This window comes from Astatotilapia calliptera, chromosome 1, assembly GCF_900246225.1.
Source record: "Astatotilapia calliptera chromosome 1, fAstCal1.2, whole genome shotgun sequence".
NCBI lineage: Eukaryota > Metazoa > Chordata > Actinopteri > Cichliformes > Cichlidae > Astatotilapia > Astatotilapia calliptera.
This window is the reverse complement of record NC_039302.1, coordinates 15219590-15246669: the sequence shown is the minus strand read 5'-3', so window position 1 is coordinate 15246669 and position 27080 is coordinate 15219590. Positions and strand designations below refer to the sequence as shown.

General features: G+C 37.9%; 1 protein-coding gene across 2 annotated transcripts in view; it reads left to right on the top strand.

The window, feature by feature from the left end:
• Positions 1-27080, top strand: part of gpc6a (glypican 6a) — a 146860-nt gene that overhangs the window by 6156 nt on the left and 113624 nt on the right. For both annotated transcript variants that reach the window (XM_026165760.1, XM_026165750.1), the window contains exon 2: positions 22688-22846. In XM_026165760.1, coding sequence (XP_026021545.1) covers positions 22688-22846 — 159 coding nt within the window. The remainder of the gene's footprint in view (positions 1-22687; positions 22847-27080) is intronic.

Below are 27080 nucleotides of genomic sequence, written 5' to 3'. Positions count from 1 at the left end.
AAATGGGAGGCCTAAAAACGATCTACAACAGATGCACAGTATTTGAAGGTCATGTTTTTAAGAAACAGGAAAAAATCCAGCGAAGACCTGACACAGGACCTGAGATGCATCTGACCCTTCAGTTGATCCATCTGCTGTTCACTGAAGCCTCATCAGAAATGGTTTTAGTGGATTTCTGGCTGTCAAGAAGCTGTTCTTAAGGTAGAGAAACAAGGCAAAAAGGCGGAGGTGTGCCAAATTACACAAGAACTGGACCGTAAATCAGGGGTGACAGGTCTGCATCCAAATTTGAAATCTTTTGTACAGATTTTCAACAATATTCACAGAGGAGGTCTGGAAAGAGGTGCAACAGTGAGTGTCTGCGCCATGTGTCATCTGTAAAACACGGTGGAGGCTCTGTCATGGTTTGGAGCTGCAGTTCAGCCAGTGGTGTAGGAGATTTTGTCAAAATTGATGGGGAAATGTAGAAAAATACCATCAGATTTTGATCCACCTTGCAATACCACCTGGATAGTGTGATTGGAAATGGCTTCATCTATCTATCTATCTATCTATCTATCTATCTATCTATCTATCTATCTATCTATCTATCTATCTATCTATCTATCTATCTATCTATCTATCTATCTATCTATCTATCTATCTATCTATCTATCTATCTATCTATCTATCTATCATTTTTTAATGTATTTATTTGTTTTTTGTGTGTGTCTGCATGCCTAATCACTAAGTAATGGAAACACATCAGACCTCTGCTGAAAGTGTGGGAATACTGCTGTAAAAGCCCTTGCCCAGCAAATATCCATATAAAAATTCTGAGGGGCAATTTTTTTCCAAAGCCCATTAAGATACTCTTGGCTCTGCCAAATTGGAAATAAGTCTCTTGCCAGCCTGTATACATCTTCAGAGAGAACAGTTAATTAGATGTGAGGGAGATTAGGCTGTGCGCATGTGGACGTGCATCTGCCTGTGTGTGTATTTGCAGCAGTTTAGCCTCACTATCTGGGTGTTTCTTTCGCTTTGCATCTCTATTGTAGTAGAAAATGACAAAACGTGCTTTGTTCTTCATTTGGTGAGACAGATTGTGTGCATGGAAGAGCTAAATGAGTTTGATTGTGAATCCTCCTGTGGTGCTGTTCAGATATGGTGAAAGAATGTCTGACAGTTGTCCTGACCTGAAGAATCTGTCAGCCCTCTGCAGGCATTCATCCCTGAAATGCACAAGGTCTGCAAGCTTTCTGGAACCTTCCTCTGTACCATGTATGGCTTTTTCTTTTCTGAGTAGTGTGAAAAGCCTCCGGGTAGCGTAGGAGCCTGCTATAGCGCTTTTTCCAGTTTTCAATCAACTGCTGGCCTAAATCAGTAATGGAGGGGGGGATTAAGAATCTCTACCCTCTCAAGCCTTGAGAGGAACTAGAAAATAAGCAGTGTGGGGTGTGATTGAACGTTTGGAGCAGAGACAAAAGAAAATTAGCATTAATTGATGATTAATGAAATAAAGCTTTCCTTGTAATGGAGAGCATTATCGAGTAACCACGTGTTGAAATGATAGCGAGACTGGCTCTGGGATACAAGAAGGAAGTTTGAACTTGAAGGATTAGTGATGTTTTGTGGTATTTGTGTGCATTTTGCACTGTTGAAAAGTATTCTCTAAACTAAACTGTCACACAACGTCACACGTGGCATTATTCCACTGTGGAAATTGTGCCCCTCTAGGATTCCTCTACCAGTGGGTGAGGGCGCTGCAGGGAAAATAAGTGGGTGTCACGTTGTCAAATAATTGGTTAACATTGAAAAATAAGATGTGTTTATACATGATTATATGGCTGCTACCCTACTAGTTTCAGGTTCGACCTAAAGCCATATCAAACACATTGTCTATTACACGGCAAACACTAATCACTTCTATTCTACGCTGTGAGAGAGTTTGTGGCTTTCCTACAATTATTTATTATGTGCATTCTGTTGTTTTTATTGCCATGGTCTTTCTTTTTACCCACAGAGCCCTTTGCCTCTGGAGGGAAGTCTCTGAATAGAAGTCCCAAGCCTGACACCAATGATAGGGCTTAGTGAGATGAGAGCCACACTGTGCTCTGGGAAAGCCACGTGGGTATATCACATCGAGGTGTCAAGGATGCAAATACATTTCACACTGGGGACTCTTTATTTGTGTTTTTCAGACACAGACATGTACACATGGCTGAGGTGATTTGTTAAAAAAAAAAAAAAAAGCCACCCCTCGGAGACTTGGAAGTAAACAAGCATTAAGTACAAATAAACATTGTGTACAAAAATTGTCATGGAAACTTCAGATGCTGTCAACAAATGCAGACAGCGATGGTGTCACAGGCATCACAGAGCTGACAATGACACGCTTGTTGTGTTAAAGATACATAGATGCTGTCTACCCCTCAAAGGCCTCAGTGGTGGCTTAACTGTAGTGAAACCACAGGGGGCTGTTGTATCAAAATCAATAGGGCAGATGCTCCAACATGTAAATGTTTTTCACAACAAAGAAAGCCACAGCAGAACAAATTAATTATGAAAAATAAATATTTCAATACAATAATCACTTAATCGCTGTCACTTTCTTTCTTCTAACAAAATTAAATTAAAAAAACAAGCATTGAAAAACAAGAAACACATCATTATGTCAGGTCAAGTAAAAAAGTGTCTTGAAATTAGTCTTAAATTCTCTTTATTTATTGTACATTAGCCCAGCGGGCCCCAACCCCCGGGCCACGAGTGGGAAATTGATGGTTTTCAGGGTTTTTATTGGTTTTTAGCATCATTTTTTAAAATCGTTTTTATCGTTAACTCGGTTTCCCTGGGTCTTTTCCTCTGTGTTATGAACAAATCTTTTTTTTGGTACCGGTACTGGTTTTATTTTGTTTTATTTATCTGAGACACCTTAAAGGCCGGTCCGTGAAAGTATTGTCAGACATAAATCGGTCTGTGGCACAAAAAAGGTTGGGGACTGCTGCATTAGCCCCGTCCTCAATGCTTTTTCAGCATGTTTGTAGATTTTTACTACGAGTCCACGCGTCCATCTGGTGGCAGATAGAGTGCATGCTTAAGGCACTGCTGGATTGGCTTAATTTTTCTGATCTGGATGCTACGCCCATGTTTTTTACTATCTGTGGTAAATACGTTAGGACTTTAGGTAGCCAGAGCCTGGAATGTCAGCAAACAACTGACTTTCAGCTTTAAAGCAATGAGTGATTCACTGTATATTACCCCAAGTAAAGGTGCCTGTTTTATTTCGTTTATACAGTGTTGATTTAACATGCCTGGTGACTTGATTGAAATGTTTTTGGTCCTGATACTTTGTGCTGTCTTTTCCTAGAGTCAGTTTCAGTTTGGGGGAATTAGGTGGCAAAAAAATAAAGGCTTTGTGCTCACAGTCAGCTGCCTGTGTGAAGGTGTGTGCTGCCCCTACTGCTCTCATTCTCAAACCATACAATAAATAAATAAATAAATAAATAAATAAATAAATAAATAAATGTCATTTGCATTTGTTCATCTAAAAAGTCCTCATATCAGTGTCACTGTGCTGTAATGTTTCAAAAACTGTTATTTGAGTCCATTTCTTTGGTTTAGACACTCTTAACAAAAGATGTGAAACTGGAAGCCCGTGCCTCTCCAGTGAATAGATGTTGCCTCACAAAGCAACAACACAAGAGGATATCACAGTGCCAACCTTGCAACACTCGTGACAATCTGCTGTAAAGTGTATTTTCAAATAGCAGCAGTTGTTAGTCAGCATAAGACATGCTGTTCCAGTTATAAATTAGGAAATTTATACTGATTACACGAGTTCACGACCTAGTTTAGTGTGATCTCGTTTGCAGCTTTGAGGTGGAGAGACTAATTGGAGGTCGTTATTATTTTTATATTAATGCAAATATGTAGAGGGCAGATCTTAACCCTCCCAGTCACATTTGCGGGCTTTAATTATAACATTAAATAATAGGCTTTGCAGTGAAATGCCTTGGGGGATATAATGACACTGTTTTTGTGTCAGAGGTCTGCTCCGTCTTCTTTCACCCCGTGTTACATAATTTCTCGGCCGTATTCCTTTCACACAGAAATATATGAGAGCCGCAATTAAACTGCCCCCAAATTTTTTTATTATACACTTCTGGTAAAATGCTAAAAATCTACACATTAAACTGCCGACAACATAGCAAGAGAGAGAAGATTTCCAAAGAGGTGTTGCAATTTAGATATTAATTAAAATGATTCTGCTTGTCTGAAAAAGCATGTGCAGTTTGATGAGTGTGTTTTAATAGCTCTGGAGCCATCATCCTGAATGTATCATGGCTCTGTATATTGCATTTTCTTCTTTTTTTCCCATAAAATTAGATTGTAATGAGGCATGTTCGATGTACAAGTTGCAACTTGCTAAAGACATCGGATCTCATCTGGAACTAAAGAAGTAGAGGGGGGTGAGCCAACAGATCATTTAAATCCCCTATCCTCATAGCCGTTGCGAATATACAGCTACGTCTTGCAAGAAAAGCCATCTAGGCTGGCTAGACTCATGCCGCTGACTTGAGTGGCGCCACGTGGTGTAGCTTCAGGGAGCCCAGCAATGACAAATGTGACAAGCTTATGTAGTCTTAGTGTTTGTCAGTCAAAGAAGGTTGATAAGGCTTGATTACCAGTACCATCTGCATTAATAGTTTCAGCTCTGCTAATTCAAGTGCTGTTGGAAAGAAGGCATTTCAGAAAGGCTCATTTGGACTGAACAGCCGATGTCTAGTGTTTAAATCTTCTGAACTCCTTAATTTCTTTACCCGTAAGATGAAACAGGTGCCATTGTGATGCTTCTTGGCTCATCTTTGTTCTTTGGCAGCTGCAGGGTGCTAGAATATGAAACGATGCCAGGCTCATCTCTTGCTCCCAGAACCCTGCTGTTTTGTGTCCCCTGTGTAAGCTGCCGGTAAATGAGTGGGCTGGTCAACTCACACCCCGGGGCTCTACCGCGGGCTCTTCAGACCACCAGCTGTTGTGTTTAGGACTGAGTCATGCACCAGTTAGCATGATGAATCCAGAGAATGAGTACAAGGCTTTAACCTCACTGTATGCCTCTTCCTCTTCCCTTCTAGCCTTTACTATTAAACCAGTGTGATAAAATGCACTAAAACGTTGGGAAATAAATACAGCTGTAGAAAGTTCCCACCAAATGTCCTCAAGGTTTGAGTGAGATCTTGTTTGTTTTAGGATTGTTGGTTAATCCCTGTGAAGAAATTGATCGAAGAAGAACATATACACACAGAGAAAATGACTTGAAGGCAGGTCCAGTAAATTAAATCAAGTTAATTCATTAATTGAAGTCAGTTTACAATACTGTTTAAATTTGCACTTGCATCAGTTTATATGGATGAGTTACTCTGATAATATTTAATAAAGTAATTAGAAGTGAGAAGCTGACAGCTTCTGTCGATATCGGAGTCAAAAGTGCGGCTAGTTTCCAGAAGAACTACTTATATTGCCAATACAACTTTAGTATGCAATATATTTAAATTTACAGATAAAAATAATCCAGGAGCAAAGCTACAAATAGTGGGCGGCACGATGGTGGTTAGCAGCATCACCTCACACCGAGTGCGAACTGAGTTTGAATCCATCAGCCAGCTGGGGCCTTTCCGTGTGCAGTCCTCCCTCTGCCTGTGTGGGTTTCCTTTAGATACTCTGGCTTCTTCCTACAGTCCAAAGGCATGCACATTAGGTTATCTGGTGACCAACTATGACTGTGTGTGGGAATGGTTGTCTTTCTTTTTGTGTTAGCCTCGCGGAAGACTGGCAACCTGCCTCTTGTCCCGCCCAATCACAACGCTGAATTGGATAAGTGGATGCATGGTTGTTGCTTACTTTCTTGATAATACCCACTTCCTCAATTTCTCCCTATCAGATATCCAAAGTGATTTACCAATTTTTTATAACCTGGGTTTACAGTGAACAAAGCATCAGCCTCGACCAGGCAGCTATACTCATGTTCTGAAATGAATCTTTACGACGCAGTACTTCACTCCAGAAGGAGTTGTCAACCCTCTGCAAGCTTTCATGTGCCTTATGAGTTTTCTCTCATCTAATTCGTGTCCTCCAGAACAACACTGACATGATGACCATTTATCTGAGCATATGTACTTTCAGCATTAGCTGAAATTAAATAAATAAGCGATTTCAAATTCACAGACACATAATCCTGCAACACCTCTTCTCAAATCCATAGCTTCTTGTGTTCTTTTTTCCTTATACAGTGTTCACTGTAGACTGGTGTAAATCTTGTTTGGAAAATTGGTCACAGCCATTAACTATGCCAGAGGCATGTAGCTATACAATATACTGCAGCTCCACTTTAATAAACTGAATGCATGACTGAAACTACTAGCCATAATATGCACAAAAGTGCTTGACTTATATGATGGGATATTTTTGACATTTATTGGAGAGGTCCTCTAATGCACACTGGTTCCAGATACCAGGTTTGCAGCCGAAGAACTCCAATGCAATGCAAATGCTAATTTAAGCAATAATGAATAAGAAATGGAGTTAAAATGTGTAGAATGAAGGTGCTAGGTGGGTGGAATGCTAAGAGCTCAGCGAGTACTCCTTGTAAATGTGAAGGAATAAATTGTGTTGGGCAAGAGTATTTGAAGTTGCCCACCATGACACTGATAACAACTCCTAGTAACTAGGGCATTATTAAACTGATTTATGGTTCTATCAGCGCATTAAGAACATCGGTTTATGGTTGGAGAAAGGCTGCGGACTTGGTGGAGAGAAAATGTTGATAGAAAGTCAAAGTGTGACCTAACAAGAGCCAAATCACCTTCTTATTGATTTTGAACATAGTACAGTTATTATTTCCCTCATTTACACTTAATTAAAAGAATGAGTTAGTACATAAATCGAATTTGTAGAAAAAGGTATTTACAGTAATTACCAGTATGTAACGCTTTTATATATAAACAAATTGTTGTATGTATATATGGACACTCTTGCAGGAAACACAGAGAGAGTTGAGAGTTTTAAGTTGTTCTACCGTTGCTGCTAAATTGCTTCTCTTTTTCCCACAAAAATTGCTATCTAAGGTTCATGTCAATTTCCTACAATTTGTGATACAGCCTTTTTCATATTTCCAAATCTGCAGTAGCTTCTCATTTAACTAAAATGTTTTTTCAGGTACAAGAACTGGCTAGTACTGATATTTTATTGTGTGAAATGGAAATGCCTCCAGCATGTATCATTGTTTCAGCAAAAGAGTTTTGGAGAAAAAATAAGAAAAGAAAAAAGTGTCCTTTGGGATTTTAACCCAAACAAACACCTGTATTGTGTGGGCATTCAGTAAAAGTACATATTTGATTATAGATGTACTGAACAGACTGTAGATGTAATTACCTCGTCTGTTTTTATTGCCTATCTGCTATGCTGTCAGTTTACATTAATGGAAGCAGAGATAATCACAGCAAAACAATCTGCATATTGTCTTTTTTATTTCATACTCAAAGTGTTTTGTTTTTTTATTAGCACACACTCTGATGTTGTATCAAGCACACAGGCTGGGGATAAATGAAGGGCAGAACTGGTAAAAGATTGGCAAAGGCATCATGAAATGATGACATTTCGCTGTGAAGCATATATGTATCTATACATTACTGTAACACAGTCGGTTTTCCAACTTTTTTAAGTTATCTGAAAATTAAAAAATCTTTCAGTAGTCTCCAAGTGTGGTAACATATGGTTGGAGCAATTGTGGGAATTATCTGTGTCATCTTGTTTGGACATATTCAATTTGGGTCTCGAGCCCCTGTGGAAAAAAGTTGAAAGTGGGTGATTTGGGTGATGGAGAGGAGGTCCAGATGGCAGAGCAGCAGTAAGATCAATCATGCTTGATGCATTTTTCCCACTTCAACATGCAGACAGATGTGAGTTAACTCAGTAATTGGGTTTACTTCCAGGTTGTGGATTTCTCTTGACAAGTAATAACACCATAAAAAGAATGTGCAAACATGCTCACAAAAGCTCATAAGTGTGCATTGTTTGATGTGTTATTCCATCCTACCAAAAAAATTACCATCCATCATCTTTCCAGGTTTAACAGGCCACAGAAAAGAAACTGTTTATAGTTAAGTTCATTTTATACATAAAGATGTACTTGCAGGATATAGAATCCTTTTCCCCTAATGCCAAGACTAAACTGATGAATCCTGTGGCCGTATAGTACAAAGAAAGAAAACTGGAAAAACAACACATAACTATGCCAATAGTTGGGAATTCAATTTGTTATTAGATTAGCTGTTAGATTCATTAATTATTTGAAGGTTACTACATACACAGTTTCATTTTCAGTGTAAGTAGCAGTGCCTGACTGCAACACTCAGAGTGACCAACTGATGACCCAAAGGTTGAGTGACCACTTTATGATCACAAGACATTTGCACAGATCACCAAGTGGCAGGCAACCTATATCCAAAGGATTGTGGTCCAACTTGTACTGTCTGAAGACATAGATTAGTGAAGGTTAGCTAATAATTGCTAATTCATAAACATAGACAGATTTCCGACACATTGCAATCAGTCTGAGTTAGCTAACTTGTCTGCGATGTGTCTCTTTGCAGTAGGGGACTCGACTCAACTGGTTGTTAAGTGATTTTATTTTGGTTCTACACCTTTTGACTCAGTGTACACTATTATACTATATACTGCCTGGTGCCTACTGTATGTCATTTTGCAGTTAAACCATCATCTTGCAGCAACTACATCACTACTTGTGGAGAAATGTCTCCACAAACCTTATGTACTTGATGTGAATTTCTGTGTAGATAGCAACAGATTTGCAATGTTTACTGATTTATCATAGTTAATTCCCAAATTGCATGTAATTCCCCAATCCTCACCATCTTATTGCCATTTTATTGCTGTCTTAACACAAAATTAAAGTCAAGACAGCAACTGACTGCGATTGGTCACACACCTGGTCCCCATCTTCAAAGCAGCAATTTCAAAGGCAACGAGATCATTGCACTTGATCGCAGTAATTTTGTTCATACCATGGTTTTTCCCTAGTATGAATGTAGCAATCTGTTGCACCATTTGAGTTTTCAAAGTTTGCCAGTACTATCGAGGAAACTAAAGTCATGTGATAGAGAATAGCGGTGGGAATCAGGAAACACTGACCACAGTCTGTCAGCTCAGTGGGAAAAGCAATTTCGATTGACAGCAATATTTTTATTAAAATATGCTACTCAATATCAGCATATGAGTATCTGTTGACAGTTCCAAGATAAAGTCTTCCAATATTTTGCAGTGCACCTGTTTTGTGACCCATACAACAGATTTGAACACAGAATACATTTCTTGACACTTCAGTGTGAAAGTCTGTTAAAAGACAAAGGTTCAGTTATATCCAGTCACTTGAAAATGTCACTTTTGAGAGGCTTCAAACTGCACAATGTGTTTCAGTGTCTTTAATTTCTGAATTTCTAAAGTGTTTCAACTGAAAAATGGCTGAAGGTAATGAAAAATATGATGTAGTGTAGCGTATTGCAGAAAGTGAGCTTGACCCAGTGTATCATCAGGCAGTTGGTAACCCACTTTTACTTTGCATTTTAAATGTTTCTTAGATTGGTGTAGGGATAAAGCCGGTCCCATTACATCCAGAATGCCTTTGATTGCAGTCATTCATTATGCTTATTTTAAAAGTTAACATTTTATCTGGAGTATTAATCCCACAACAGTACGTTAGTTTGCTCAAAGCTATTTTTTTCTCGTTTTGAACATTACAGAGGATTCACAAAGTCTTCCATCATTCAACGACCTTTAATTCTGTTTGCAAGTTGGATTGAGCTTTATTTTGCCCTCTAATGTAGGTCATGTCAGATGAATAAAGGGCCTTTAAAATGTGCCACAGCCTGAATAAAGAAAGTATAGTCAAGGCTCAGATGTGAGAGGGGACCTTAGCTGTACCGGAGTCAATAGATCTCAAAGATAGAGGTGTCAACCTTTCACATGCTCAAGCAGTCTTTTAGCTATTATTGCCCAGTGTGCTGAACCTGGCCTGTGCCATTTAGTATAAATAGAGGAGAGAGAGAGAGAGAAGTGGAATGACAATAACCAGCAGTATAACCAGTGGCAGGGACTGAAATTCACAGACACGTCAGTGTGCCTGGATTTGTCATAAATATAAGTGTGCATTTTCTTTGCAGCTTCAATAACCTTTACTTTGAAGGGAGTCTGGTTGTTCAATACATAACATTAACATTTACAGGCCTTTTCATGAAGAGCAGACAAAAGAGTCTCTAATCACACTTTTGATTATTCAGTAATATAGAGAAATATACGGTGATGGAATAATACCTGCACTGTATGTGAGTATATGTATGTTAGGTAGATAAAGGATATATAGTTTCAGGTTATTTCAAATTAAATGACTAGACTTGAATAAATTTGAGTTTAATAAAAACAAAAGTTACTTATTCTTATTACCTAAAGTTAGAGTTAGGATTGGAAAAGTAAGGATGCTATGTAAAAATGTCATAAATTCTAAAAAAATCTAATCATCATCTAACTATTTACTATTCAAAGCAAACATATCATTTTAGTCTTTTTTTAAAGTAGCAGCACATTAAGTAGAAACTTAAATAGGACATCCATGACACAAACGTGACAGTGGTTCAGTATGTAAAAAAGTGAACGGCTGCACTTTTGTGCAGTAATTCTTCATCCACAGATATTAAAACAGATAGATCATTGTGATATATTTTTATTTCCAGTGCGTTGAATGGCTTCCTGGGGTTTGACTGAATGCTTTTTGCCCTGTGTGTGTACTGCATAACAATATACCTGCTGGTATGTAAAGCTGTATAGTAAAGCGAGCGGTGGATTATGAATGGCATCTGTGCTAAAAGCAAAGAAACAACGCTAAAGTCAAATTGCGCTATGGATGACATATGAGATGGAGGCAGAGTAACCTCAGTTGGTGAATTAAAATGTCAAGAGCGTGGACCTGTTTCTGTAGGCCTGCGCTCTCATTCATAGTCAGCGAGTCTCTGTGCACGTTGGTGCTTTATGGCAGCTGGGCTGTAAGAGCAGAGAAGAGCCAATATTCTGGAGGCAGCCTCAATGAGAGTGGAGCTGGAATCTGGTGGTAGATCAATGATAATAAACGTGATTCATTCAAGATGGTGCTTCCTAGTTATCGAGCGTGGCTCTGCTGTGGCGTGAAAACCGCAGTAACTGGCAGCGTCGAAGACACGCTGGAACCTGCTGCAAACAAATCCAGATTTCAGTCTAGGTACGAGTTACTTGTACAGTATCTCCTGTATAGAGCGGACCTAGAGTCTTTCTTGTTAACTGTTTTCTGGCCAGTTAATTTAGAATACATTTCACCCATTCGTGCTACAATAGAGCAGCCATTAATTTCACTTACTGCCTCACTACATCTTTTTATGATTTTTCAGGATGAATGAATACTGCTCTCTCTCTCTCTCTCTTGCATGCTCGCTCTCTCTCTCTCTCGACTTGATGATCTGTTGGCTTGTTTGGCATGGAGCTCTGGCAAGAACCTCCTCACTTTATAAATGCTGGCAAGGGTGGCCAAAAGATGTACCAGATGGCACCACCCATATGCAGTTTGCCCTTTGGCCAGGTAGACTAATGAATCCTTGTGAGAGTTAATCTGGCATTAGACTCTCAGTGGGCGTAGAACCCACACTTTTCCCACAGCTGCCCTGAAATATTCTTGAGATTTTGTGTTTCCCTTGATGTTTTTTTTTTTAAGCTTTAGAGATAAGCTAAATCTCTTTAGCATTTTAAAATTACTACAGGTGAAAAGTGTGTTACCTATGCAGTATCACCTTTATGATGGACATTTATGGATCTGTCATTGATGTGAGCTATATTGATGGTTCTGGATTTAAATTGTTGAAAAATTTTATTATGCTAAATATAATCATGATATGTAATTATGCCAAAGTAAAACTAATTCCGCTGCCTTATGTTTGAGCTGTTTAAATGTGCTGTGCTTTCGACTAACATCTCCAACTTGACACAATTAAACCGACAGTGCATACTGGAGATGTTGGGAGCACAGGCTCACACAGACTCATGTACTGAACCTGTTGGGGCTCTTAAATCCAGACTGTAGAGGTCAGAGGGGAGAGGCTGAGAAAAAACAGCCCAATAGGCCAGCTCAAACTGTGGAAAAGAAGAATAGTACCGCGATGTTTCGTTTTCTTTGTTGCATCAGATTCTTCGCATAATGCGATCTACTATGTTGAAGTGGATGCCTCAGGACCTCCTTAACTTCAGCTTTGATGCTTTATCCTCAGGTTTTCCTTTGAAGGCTTATCATGAGTTGGCAAAGTGACTGAGACTAATCGAAATTCATCTGGGCAGGCTATGACTATTGAGGTCCCCCACCTTGTAGCACAACAACACAATATACAAACTCACCCACCGGAAGACCAAGCAGATCGGTTACTGAGCAAACACCAGTGAGGGTTGCATGCTCATGTGTGCCTCTGTCCACTATCTACTTTACACCATTGCTTTGCATTGAGCCAAACATTTCTTTTCAGTTTTCCCCACTGGCCTTGATATTTGTTTACTTTCTGTCTATGAAGAAAAAGGAGAAAAATATTTCAGCATTACAGCCCAGGTTTTGTAAATACATACTTACATGTAAACATGTAAGTATGTATTAGGTTTCAAGCCTTAATCTGAAAATCCAACATAAGTAATCAGCTACTCACTGGGGTGTTCTCAAACCAACCAAGCTTTTCAGTAGACACTGTGACTGCCGAATAAGCGGTGGCTACTTGTTGAATTTGGTGTGATTACATGTCATCCTTTAAAATATGCAAACCTGGTTCAAACAGGAATTTGTATCAGCTAAGCATGTCATTTTACCTCCAGCTGATACAGCTGCTTATAATTATGAATAATTTAGCACTCGTCTTCACACGTTGCAAAAAAATATAAACTTATCAATTTATAGAGCGCATCTCTTTTTTTCCTTGACATCCAAAAACAACTTTATAACTAATTTATAACAGAAAATGTCGGCAGTAAAAGAAAAAAGCTGTCATAATAAAGTAGGATGTGTGGAAAACTTCAATAAAATGGTGTGGCTGTCAATAATTTGATACCTCTAGTCAAGAAAACACTTGTATGTGTGAAGACAAATCTTTGTATTTGTTGTGAGGAATGGTTACTTAGTCTTGTAAATCTAAACCTCAGTGGCAGTCCTCTGCTTTAGTGCATCTGAGACACTTCTAAACTCAGATCTGTTGCATGTCACCAGGGAATGTGCTCCAGTTGTTGCGTTTTTAACATCACACGGCTGCCTAAGAAACTGTAGGCTCTGCTGCCAATTTTAATGAACCACTGTTAGAAAGGATAAGAAATGTGCCATCCTTTTTGCTTGCCCATTAGGCACGATTGCAGCATATGCCTCGCCTGCATGTGAAACCTCAAACACTCTGAGTGCATGCTTCTTTAACATCAAGGGATATGAAGCCAAAGGGAACCGAGGCCATATACATGGCCGCTGAAATAAAGCATGCTATATGAAGTTAGTTCTTTAATCTGTGTCTGATCATGCCTCCTGGTCATCTCATCTACTTCTTCCCACTGACCTACATATTCCTAGTTAGCAGTTAGTCTGTGTGGTTGGTTAAAGATAGATATCATTTAAAAATCATCTTAAAGTAACATGTATAATGGGTTCAGGGAACCTTGAATTCTGTGAAAGCGTCTGTGTGGTTGATTGCATGTTAAATGGGCATCGAACGGGCCCATCTGTCCGTTGCCTGAATCTAGTCAGCAGTTTCACCTAATTATAACGCTACGCCTCAGTCGTGTTTTGGACATCGTGAAGATAGTGATCGAGAGCAACCAAACACATCTGCACATCAAAGAATCTGAACGAAACAATGAGTGTTTGATTGCATATGCAAGAAAAGCAATATTTCTTTTGCCTTATTTCTTTCTGATTAAGAAACATTTGAGTTAACGCCAGAACGTTTCACTGTAAAATCCCCAAAGAAGATTACCATTTGTCCTTAATTAAATTGCTTTCTGTAATTACATATATTTAAATCTCTAATCAGCTCGTTCTGAAAGATGTGCTGCGGCGCCTTCTGACATCTGCGCTCGAGGACAGAGCGGTACATTAGCAAACTGGACTGGGTTGAACACAGGGGCGATTCTAGGATCAGAGCTTTGAGGGTGCTGAGCACCCAGAGAGCTGCCCAGCCAGGCAAGATAAACTTTACTCGTCACGATGAGTCGTCTTCCCCGTGTCTGTCAGTCCCTGCATCCTTAAACGTCTCCAGTTGTCCCGAGTTCCCTGTGACTGTCTCCTTGGTGCATTTAAACCCCTGTTCCTCCCTGTCCTCATCGTCTGCTGTCTTCGTCTCTGTTATCAGTCATCATAATTTTACCATCTCTGAGTAAGTTTGTAAATTTCTTTATTAAATGATACGATTCTTAAATTCATCAAGTCTTTCTGTGCCTGTGTCCTCGTCACAAAACATGACATCACTGTTTTGTACATTTTAACACAATTTAATCCCCACATTTGTGAAAGAAAAGCAAAACACTTTTTTTAAAGTCTGTAACAAAACCATCAAATCTGATAAAGGTTATTTAAATGCTGCAAACGAAGAATGGATTGGAATAAAAAAAAATACATATGGTAATCTTAATTACTGTGGGAAAATGATGAATGATGATCATAGTGAGTAAGAAGTAAACTGATTGCATGAGATTCACTTTTAATGTGTATGTATAATACAATACAGATATATGAAAATAGACTCCAAAAATAGAGTCCTTGAAATGTACAAATGTACAAAATATTGATAGATAAAATTATAAAAACGAAGGCAACTTTGCCTATGGTACAATGTATGAAAAGATCTTTACTGAAGATACTAATATGGCTCTGCAGATTTTTTCTTTTATTTTAACCTATGTCGCCTCACATTGAGGTTGGCAAATCACTTTTTGGTGATCAACTGTCTCAAGCAGTTTAACAGTTTCTGTTGTGCCTGTCGCTATTCCCTGTCTGTTTTTTTTACCTGGTTCTTCCTGACCTTGCACTTTCTCCTCACGTTCCCCTCTTCCCTCTCTCCCTCTTTGGACTGACAATCATACACAAATAGATTGTATTCAATTGGATGAAAAAAATTACATTAATATGAAAAACCAATACTATTAAGATCACTAATAAAAAAAAAGTCCTCTCTCAGTGTACTTTCAACCAAAAGGCAAATAACCAAACCACATGAACATCTAATAAAAGATATAAATATTGAAATACTGATCAAGATCATTTGATTTTACAATATCGGCACATATGACAAAATAACCAGCTTCTCTCATTCCATTTCAAACAGGACAGTGGTAACAACAGCAGGCTACAGACAATTTCAAGTTTTAGATTTTAAATAGGCTGTATACATTTCAATGGGAGCAACGGGACGGTCAAATGTCGCTGATTTTACTACAGAGCAGGACGGATTGTAGGGTAGCAAACATCGTCGGAAAACATGTTTCCAACACTGCAGGTTACCTGGGTGTAATGTTTTTCAGCTAAAAAGAAACATGGTCTGACTCCTACCTAACTATATAAAGAGTAACTGAAGGTTAAATGCAGCTAACATGTCCTGTTTTAAGCCAGGCACTTACACACTTTTGTTGTTAAAATGTTATGTCTCAAACAAGTACTGTATGCTTTTTATATTTTTAGTAGTGTGTCACACAAACAGTAAATATTGTCAAAAAAAAGTAAGAAACCTTTGGGGGTGCTTTGATTCAAAAATGGCTAAAACCGCCCCTGGTTGAACATATGAGTGAAAGCTTTTATCTTCCTTTTATCCAGTGATTACATAACTATTTGCTCCCAAGTAATCTGTGATTAAATGCATCATATAGAGTGTGTGCGTGTATGCTTGTGTGTGCTCATCCATGGTTTTGATCATGTTAGGAGTATAATGAATCAGGCTGGTGAGTGCATGTGCCAGACCTAAAGCTAACTTTGTTGTTTTACATTTGCATGGGAGCAGGCTTCTTTCTCTATGTATGAAAAATCTGATAGAACACCATCGTATTAGCACTTCTGTCAGCGTTGTCACCACAGGCTTCTATACAGTATGCAATTCTCTGCTGCTCACTTCGTCAAAGTCAAACTATACACTCATTTTTTCCTTTGCCTATTAGGATGTCAGAAATAGATTAGGAGTTGACAGATATGTTTTATTCAAGCCAATATCAAACACAATAAGTGGTAATCCAAGAGACGGATAAGTGATGTTTGAATCAATATAAATGTACAATAAAATCTTGAAAAGAACAAAAATTCCAACCGTTTGCTGAAATGCATTTGTTTGTTTATGCTGTATAATCTTTAATATTTATGCTGAGGGCTTTGTGGTAAAGTGGTTAGCACTGTTGTCTCACTGCAAATCTAATGATTCAAATCTAATGGTTGGCTGGGGCCTTTCTGTATAGAGTCTGGATGTTGTGGATGATGTGACACTCAGTATTAGACTGTGACACTAGACACTTCCACCTATTGTCCAAAGACATGCGTGTTAGTATAATGAGCGATTAAGCTAACTGGCTATCGATATGTATGCAAGGCAAATAAAATGCTAAAGTGCATTATGGTTATATATGTGGAAAAATGAATGCGGCTTGTAGTGAGAGGTGAGGAAAACCAGAAAAAGTGTTATTCCATTTAATTATTCAGAAATATTCAGTCCAACTTCAAAACTAAGCTCAATGATCATCAAAGAAATAAATCACAGGATTCTATTTTTTTTTTATTTTTATTTTATTTATTTTGATAATACCGGCTATTTCACCTTTGAAACATGCTCTGCATCAAATAGTACTCCTCAGGCAAAAGTTTAACAATTTAGCTGTGACATTACTTAAGATCACAGAGTGGTTGCTACAGACAGAGAACAGGCAGCTGCATTACAGACAAAGTGCTGCATTTTAAATACATTTTATCGAGAATTTATAAAATGCGGAGACACTAATGTCTTTTTAATAAATGTCCAAAACTTTCAGCAGCAGCAAAAGGTGTGGCGCCGTTACTGATTTGGCAGGCCACTTTAACAGATGCCACAGATATGCGCTGGGATTGTTCCCGACTTTTCCGCTTGCCCCTCTTCACCTGCAGTGAAATTATGTGTCACCCTCCCCACCCCTTTCATGCTCCACTTTCATGCAGCTCTTTGTAAAAATCTGTAACACTATTTATGTGAGAAAACAAAAACTTTTTATTATCTCTCCAAATGATTTTGAATTAAATGGATTAGCTATGTTAGATAAACATAATGTTGCTTCATTATAAATGTCACAGCGCATGAAGTGCTCTTTTTTTATTAAAAGATTCATTTAAATGTTCAGCTACAAATGGCCAGACTAATTTATATAATCGCTGTAAAGCTATACAGTATCTTACAGCTTTGAGAAAGGTGGAAAGTGGGTGTCAGTGAGCTGTTGCCAGCTAAGTAGGCACATTAGTTCCTGTTATTCACCTAGTAAATATACTTTTATAAGAAGAACCTTTGAGCTTTTTGCCATCCCTGTCTTTTTGTTGTGTCCACCCCCATGTCTTCATTTTTGTTGGCACTGCTGGTATTGAGTCTTACAAGTTTAACTCTCCCTGACAGAGACTGCACAAGTGTGATCTCGCAAGTGTGCAGCATATTGACAGCATGGTTTCAAATTCCATCTCGGGTCCAAAGCAACCAGCTAGAACAGGACAGATATGGTCTAGTGAGCCAAAATCCCATCTAGATTTGGGGACAATTACCTCCAACAAAGTTCACTAAGGTAGGCTTTTATGTTTGCTTTTTTTTCTTTTGGAAAAGAGCACACACACACACACACACACACACACACACACACACACACACACACATTAGGAAAATGTGCAGCAAAGTTTTATGCATAAAAGTATTGAACTGGGCTTTTGATGAAAGAGAGAAGGGAAAACATGTGAGATAAACTCAAAGTAGCAGCATCATAAACATGCAGCTCACGCCGTGCCTGCTTCTCACAAACTTCTATTTTATGTTGGTTTACGACAACAGTTTTCAAAACAGGAAAGTAGTTGGATATGTCAAATTATGTGTTTATACCAAAACACGACTGAGAGATGAATAGAGTGGTGCACAGCCTATGAAAGCTAAAAGCACCATGGATTCCTTTCAGCTGTCATTCACACTTAAGGACAGCTTTGTCTGTTATTGATTTTTTTTTCTTTTTTTTTCTTTTCTTTTTTTTTTAAACGCTTTAGTGGCCAAAAGTAGTATTCTACCTGCATCGACAAGTAAAATTCATTTATTGCATCAACGGAAACTTCAGATTGAATTTGACTTACTTCAGAGTCACAGAGCTTCACATAACAGTGAGGAGAAAATGCAATTTTCCTCAGCTTATCCATCATTTATGACAATAAAAGTTTATATTTCTGTGCCTAAGTCATCCTAGAGTAGTGTTTCATGCCCGTGTAATTTAAGGTGCCAAATATGGTGTATGGCTTTTTCTTTCTTTGGGACATTAGCCAGCCATCTGATACCATCTTCATAATTCCTTAGCTCCTCCGTTTAATAATGTCCCTGTTTAAACAATATGACTGACAATGTTGAACTACACTGATACTTTAAATACCCCGTGCTTCTGTCAGCGAGAGCTTAAATGCAACCCAAGCTAAAAGACATGAGTCTTGGCTGAAAAGCCAAAAATACCAAAACTTTATGTGTAAAAACTATTTACTTCACTGGAACTATATCAGTATATCATCTCAAACTCTGTTTTCTTTGGTAGAGATGTACATTTTAAATGAAGCTGCATTTTTATTGTTTGAGCTAAAATAAATAAATAAATAAATAAAAACTATAGCAATTTAAATTTAAATATTGTAACAAAATACCATATATAAAAATACACTCACTTACTGGCAGCTGGATACTAGCAACTTACTGTTAAAGGTGTTTACTTTTACTGTAAATTAAATTACAGCAGCTTTATTTGCTGTAAATTAAAGTTCCTGCAAATCCTTTTTTACAGTTGGTTACTGGCATCCAGCTTTCAACAAGTTACTGTAAAATTTACAGGTTAATGTATTTGTGCTAATTAACTTTCCATACATCTATTTCCCTCGTGAACCTGTCCCAGTTGTCATTGGACAAGAGGCAGAGTACACCCTGGACAGGTCGCCAGCCTGTAGATTCAATCCATATGCATGCGCTTGATTGAATCCCAATGTAGTGGACGTTATCTGCAGCTGTTACTTTGTTAAAAAATAGGACATTGCTGCTTAGTAAAGAAACAAAAAAGCCTTAAGGAATCGCCTAATAGAAAGTGAGTGGTGCATTTCAGCTTATTTTGTGTTGTAGAGTTTGGATGCTGTGGCTCGGAGCCTTGTGCATTACTCTGGAGAAACGAGTTTGTGTTGAACTGTTGATGGTGCACCTCATTACTGTAGCTTGGTGCCTCTCTAAGGACTGATTAAGGATTAAGCACATTTGAGAGTGCCAGCACGTACATATTGCATCTTCTTGTTTCATTATCTATACACAGCTCCTTTATCTGCAGCTTACTGTATATGCATGCAGGGCGTCAGTGTGCCTGCCAGTGCCTGCATTGTGTTCCTCAGAGGAAATCCTACAATCTCTCTGTTCTGTCCTCCACTGATAAATCGATACTCATTTCATCTTTCCCAAATGTTAATAGATAGAATGGGAAAAACACAAATATTTTATGTGACTGCTGGCCAGACCAAAAAAAAAAAAAAAAACTAATAATGATGTCTGATGCTCTCTGCAGAAGAGGAAATAAAATACTGCATGCATGCAGAAAACAATTACATACAGTATGCATTATGGTAATTTTTTTCCAAAAAAATTGCCCAAATATTTCTTGGGCAAAAAAACTAATATAATCATGTGATGATAACTGCTGGTGTGTGTTGTTGCAGGAAGACAACCAGATGAAAACTCACATTCGGACCAGTTTAAGTGTTTGACAGAAACTAAGATGCTGAGCTTTTGCTTGTGTGGGAGGACTTTTCCCCCCCTTAAACTTTCCTATAAGGTTGTGTGGCTCTGGCACAAAGATCACAGCAACAACTTTATAGGTAACAAAAACAAAAACCACAATTTGATAAGTATTTTTGTTTTTAATAAAAAAAAAAGCCTAGATTTTGGAATTTAGCAACACTTTTCCAACATTTTGTAAGTTTTATTTTACATTTTAGTTTATTAGTAATGGGAAAACCTCTTAAAATGGGTAGTAGTATGAAAGTACAAACTTCTGTGCAAAAAAGATGTATGTACACACCACTCACATGGAGCTATTAGTCACTTTTACTGATTAAAGCCTCTGTTTGCATTTAAGCATTCGTTTCGGTTTTTGGCAAACAATTTTTTTGTTTTTTCTGTGGATCTGGTTTTATATTTCATTTATTAACTGGAAAATTAATTCTGGCTTGGTCATTTTTATGCCCAAAATGCTAACATTAGTTAACATAGTTACTTGTAGATTATTCATGTAAGTCTGATATGCAAGTAAAATGTCAAATTTCAAGTCTGGTGATATTGAATATACTTGACTGATACATTTAGTTTATACTAAACATATTTTCCTTAATGATTAATTATTGGAATAAATAAACCTCATTTTATGGTCTTTTGCAGATAGTGTTGTGCATTATGGGTGTAGATATAATTTATTGATTTCATCAGAATAATTTTCCTCATCCCTTTAAGTAAATCAGTATTTTTGAAAACTACTCTATTCACCATGAATAATCCACAGATCTGAGACTAAACCCCTCACTTTTTCAGTGAAAGGATTTTCAGATGTGTGGCATAATTAAGTGATTGTTACCTTTCTCGAAACCCAGTAAAGTAAAACTTTTACTCATTTACAAAAAAAAAAAAATCTAGTGTGAATTCTCCAAGTTTTGAAAATTCTTCAGGCCTTCAGTTCCAGTATTTCTCTTTGTGGATCTTGGAGTCATTTCATTGGTTTGGTATACACTTTTATACACTGACGTCTGAGTGGACTCGAGAATTTTTCTCTAACTGATGTAATAGTCAAACACTTCACAGTTTATTAAATTAATGCTTCAAAATCAAATTATGTAGAAGAAGACGAGAGTCCAAGGCTCTGTAAAACATCTCATTACAAAACGCACGCACAGCATCTCTTATTTTCTACTTAGAGGGACTACAACAAGTATTTCTTAACTAACTCTCACTGATACCTAAAGGTTGCTGTGTAATTTTGTTCGCAGTGTAGAAAGTTAAAAAGTAAGCGAGCAAGGCAAAAAGAAATGCTGCTATCCTTGAGTTAATATCACTGTAGTCAGGTGGCATGTGAAGCCTTAATGCTGGTGATTTTACCACCCAACTATGTAAAATAACAATAAGCCCAAAACATTTTTTTTAATCTGAGTGAATCAGTCTTTAAAATAAATCTTTTAAATGTTGTTCTTATGCCAGCAACAGCGCACCAGAGTGCATGAGATATAGTGTAAAAAGAAATATTGAGAAATTTAAACATTTATATTAAATGTTATTTTTGTGATATGTAGAATATGGTGTGAGTTTTTCAGCTCTGCCTAAATTAACTTTCATTTTAATGGACTGTGGGAAATAAAAACTGCACAGACGCACACAATACACAGTCACATCTGATATCTTTCGCTGGCTTGCCAGCCTCTTATAATGCCTCTGATGCTCCCCGGCACCTAACAGTGACCATGGATACCAGCGCATCTGTGCAACACAGTTGTTCGCCGTAATCTGCAAAACAATATTCTCATCTCTCAGTCTAGCAACTTGATATTGTTTTGGTCTCATCTTTGCAGCAAAGTTGTTTTTAGGAAAACTAAAAAGTTATGATAAGTTCATTGTAGCCTTCCTGCTCTGAACAAAAGAGCAAACACGCACAGTTAGTAACGAGCTGGTGAACATGATGGAGCATTTGGCAGCCAAAAAGACAAATATTTCATTCCAGTTTTGATAAAAACCACGAGCAGAACAGAATGGAGAGTTAGCTTCATCATGTGTCAGATAGCATGACTTGAAATGAATGTTAATGTTGTTCGGTATGTGGTGAATGTGTAAATAAGCAATTGTTTCCATGGCAAAAATATGTCAGTGTTCATTTACAGCTTGCTGTGCCAAAGTCAAGACATCGTAAATTAATCCATGCAGTTTAATTAAATGTTTGGCTGATGTCATAGCTAAGGGCATGCTGATAAGAGCCTTGAGACCAATTTGTGGTGTTAGGCTATATAAATAAATTTCCTTGACATGACTTAGCACTGTGCCTTTCATTTCATGTACATAATATTCATTAAAGCAGTCATTATTGCAGCGCTTTGCTTTGTGATATAAGGGGGATTCTACATGAGGTGTAGGAGCTCTGCTATCACAGACACTCTCCGATTCATGATTCCAAATGACCGACAAATGTTTTCCTACCCCGTTTGTTACGGTCTGGCCCACTTTGATTGCCTCAGTGATGAGAATGACAAAATAACAAGAGAATTTTGATCAAAGACTCGGTTCAGCCTTTTCGAGCATCTGAATGTTGAAGCGGTGACGTGTGTAAAAATGCCGCTCTACCTCTCTGTCTTCCTCAGGTGAGCACCTGCGTGTCTGTCCTCAGGGATACACCTGCTGCACGTCAGAGATGGAGGACAAACTTAACCAGCAGAGCAAACTGGAGTTTGAGAAATTGGTTGAAGAGAGCAGCCACAAAATGAGAACAACATTTGTCTCCAGGCATAAAAAGTTTGATGGTAAGTTCCAGTAGATTGATTTGTTTTATCTATTTAACATGCAGAGACTGTGATTCATAGAAATTTATATCCCAGACACCACCTCTCCAAGCTGAATGTACTGAGACAAGCACTGTCAAACTTGTAACTACAGACTTCTGATGTCATGATTAATTATTACTTTGACTGTTATTAATAAGAAATGAGCTTATCTGGTTTAAAGATGGTTATTCTGGAGCCTTGCTATTACACTTGACTTCTTCACTACAGTTCTGCATTATTTGGATTTTCTTTATCTTCAGGGCTTTCTAGCTCACTATGATGTTGTTCTTCCTTATGCACATACACTGTGAACTACTGACATTTTGACAGTAAAAGATGGCACTAATGTGGCTTTTAAAAATATTTTCATTCTAATGAGCCTGTCTGTATAAGCAGGGGTTAAAGTGGGATTTTGCAGGTGAGAGAATACTAAGTTCTGGTGAAGCAGTGCAGTCTGGAGAAATGACTCACTCTGCAATAAATCATATAATAATATATATATGAGCTCCAGTACATGTGCTTTGTTTTTAAACCGGCTGTGATCAGCTGACCTGGTCTGATGCTGCTTTTGAGGTTTCCTACTCATTCTGATTTTAGCCATCTACATTCTACAATATACAAGCAGATGTTATATGAGCCATCAAGGCAGATGTCTGATTGCTAGCCACTATGAAGCTGGTATAAATGTGGAATTTGGCAAGTGTTACCAAAGAATATCATCAGCTAAATGCAAACTGACTCCTAGCCGAGTCCTGTTACTCAGCAGCGATCTTTTGCTTTATTTGGATGGTTATTTTAAAGCAGTGTCTGAATTAACCTTGATTTTCATAGTCAAGAAGAAATAAAAACTGTATGCAAAGAATCTCTGGTCTGATCTTATAAGTATAGACCATGGTAATGAACATGGATACCACAGTTTGCCCTGCACCAGTTCTGCATAACTGTAAACTGTAAAAGAACACTGCAAACAGCCCAGTTTACCCAGTTTATTCTGCACATACTGTCCAATACGGCATTTGAATAACATTAAATCTATGATTTAATCTGCTTTCAAAGATATTTCCCCATATGAAATAAAGATCTAGATTTCTATTACTGTCCAGTAGCTGTAGTACTGCAGTATATTGATAACGTATGGTAGCACTAAAATGTTTGCATTTTTTACTGATACTGACATTAAACTTGTTGCAACCTCATACTAATAACATAATGTTGTTTGCTGCTTTAACATATTTAGATAGTATTACTGTATCATAATACTGATATATCATAATGGCCTGTATGTAATTGAATGTTAAAAGATTATTAAGGCAAGCTTCAAGTAATTTGTTCCTACAATTGAAATCCTAGAACCATGTCATGAATCAAACACAGGTGTTATGGTTGTTTTATATTACAGCACTGAGATGTAAACAGTTTATACGTGTCTATACAGGCTGAATGATGACCCAAGTCTTCAAATTATAGTTCACAAAAGATTTGTTGATGAGCAAATACAAGAGTCAGAGCCTTCGTAAGCGTGCTCTGTCGCCACCATAAAACCTACGGAGGGAAACGGCAGCCTAAAAATGAGCATAACTTAAAATCCTGACCATATCGCCTCTGTCAGTGCGCCCCAGGGTGGCTGTGGCTACAATGTAGCTCGCCATCACCAGTGTGTGAATGTGTGTGTGAATGGGTGGATGACTGGATGTGTAAAGCGCTTTGGGGTCCTTAGGGACTAGTAAAGCGCTATACAAATACAAGCCATTTAGCATTTATATGACAGCTCAGCTTAGCTGTCTTTGATAATAAAGCTGTTTCTCTGAAAATTAATTGAGATTCACCTTATTAATGACATTCAGCTTTCAACAATATTTTAATTAATGCAATGATAATGTTTGGTTAAATGTTGATGGCAATTATATTCAACGTAATGTAAGATAGTAAAACAAATATTGCTAATGTACAGTTTCCCTTAAATGTTAATTATTGGGACATATAATGGATGTGGAGTGTAACCTTTTCTCATTGAAAAACATATTTGAAAGTGCTTCTAATATAACTAGATAACTTCATCATATACAGATCCACTGTCTGATTCAAAGCAATCCAACACAATTAATTTTTTTAACTGTAAATATCTATTTTATTAAACGTCACTTGCAGAGCAGTCCTTACCTTTAAATATGATCTGTCAGCTTCTGCTGTTATATTTATTTCCTCTATCTTTCTCTATCTCTGAGAGTAAAATTATCCCATGTCAGTGTTTTTTTTCTCCCTGGAAAACAGAGCCTTTGTACCTTAAGCTAGCAGACAGATTGTGCACCAAGATGCACAAAAACAGTTTGTGTGTTCACTGATATTTGTTGAGCTGTTTCAAATCCTGTATCTGAGATAACCTGCCACTTAAAGAAAAAGTTGCACAGTTATGCTCTCTCCTCTTAAGTAGAGGTAGATAGATGCTGATATACGGCAACAGAAACTTTATTGACATCGACAGCATGAGTGCATGACACGGATAAGAAGGAAAAGAGGAGGCATGCAGCTGGAGTCATGACTTTACTGTCTCTGTGACAACAGTTGAAAGCACTGCCAGACTGTATCAAATAAAAAATGAACTTGCCTGATAGTATTTAGTGTTAAACTGCCTATTTAATTACTCATTAATCGAAGGTGTCAGAACGTTGTTCCAGGTTGTTCAGGCCCACTTTAATCCCTGTATAACTGCTAGAGCTCACAGGGCTTTAAACCAAGGCTCCATGGTGTTTAATGCCATTTACACTTGTGTTTCTGCTTGTGCCATCCAAGGCTTGCTTTTTTACACTAACTAAAGATATCATGTATTCTTTTGAACTAGTCAGATGGAAAAAACAAATTGTAGGTGCACTGTTTTTTCCATAACTAATAATAGTAATCTGTTGCTTGAGTCTGGTTGTAGCTGAATGCTGCTAATGTAATTGACCAAGCATTACCTACATTTAGGTCCATACGTTTTTGCAGAGTAACACAAATCAAAGAATAAATGCACTGACCAGCTCAGCAACACCAAAAGACTTGAATGACCACAGAAGACAACTAAGGTGGATGATCGCAGAATTATTTCCTTGTTTAAGAAAAAAAACTTTACAACCTCTATTCAAGTCAGGAACATTCCCGAGGAGGTGCAGAGGGTTTACACACAAGAATAGGCGGGTCAGACTAGACTTTGTCAGGAAACGTCTGATATAGCTGGTAAAATTATGGATAGGGAGAGACTTATGATCTGAAGCATACTACATTATCTGTCAAACATGGTGGAGACAGTGTTATGACATGGGCATGTATACTGCCAGTGGAACCAGGTGATTAGTGTTTATTGCTAATAGAAGTAGCAGGATTAATTGTGTAAAAAATATACAGAGCTTTACTCGCTGCTAAGATTCAGCCAATTGCAGCAAAACTGAGTGGACAGCATTTCATGGTGCAAATGGATAATGACCCGAATGACCCAAAGCAAACTGCATAAACAACACTGTCTTTCTCAAGGCAGTGAAATGGGATAGTCTTCAATGGCCAAGCCAGTTAGCTGATCTTAACTCAACAGACGATGCTTTTCAGTTACTAAAGACCAAACTGAATGCAGAGAGGCCCACAAACCAGCAGCAACTGAAGGCAGCTGCAGTAAAGGCCTAACAGAGCATCTGAAGAGAGGAAACCATGGGTGTCCAAGGGCTCTAGACTTTAGGGATTAAATGACTGAAAAGGATTTTTATCCAAGTATTAAAACAATTCTTAGACTGTATTTAAAATTCCATTAGCTCGGGTACTCAAAAACCAGCAGGATTAACTTTCTCCACTGTTGTTAGCACTTGTACAAGTAAAATGTGGTAGTTGCTGGTGTGTTATTGGTCCCATCAGCCTCTGTAAGTGGATGGCTGTGTAAAGAAGGGACTGTGACAAACAGTTTTTTACCCAGAGATGAACCTCTTTAGCTTTGGGGGGTGAAGTGAACAGCCGACCACGCATTCCTCACTGCAGATTAGAAGCTCACTGCCTCGAGTGCCTGCCGTTTTTAGCATGGTATAAGTATGAGGCGATCCAATTGTGAACAATTGAAAAACTATGCTGGCTTTCTGGAAAAAAAAGAAAAGCTATTGTGTACACTCCGTCTTAGTCTGTATAAACATCCTTGAATATAAATATTTTTAAATGAAATGACTGCTTAATTTAACTTTATATTATTCTACTATAT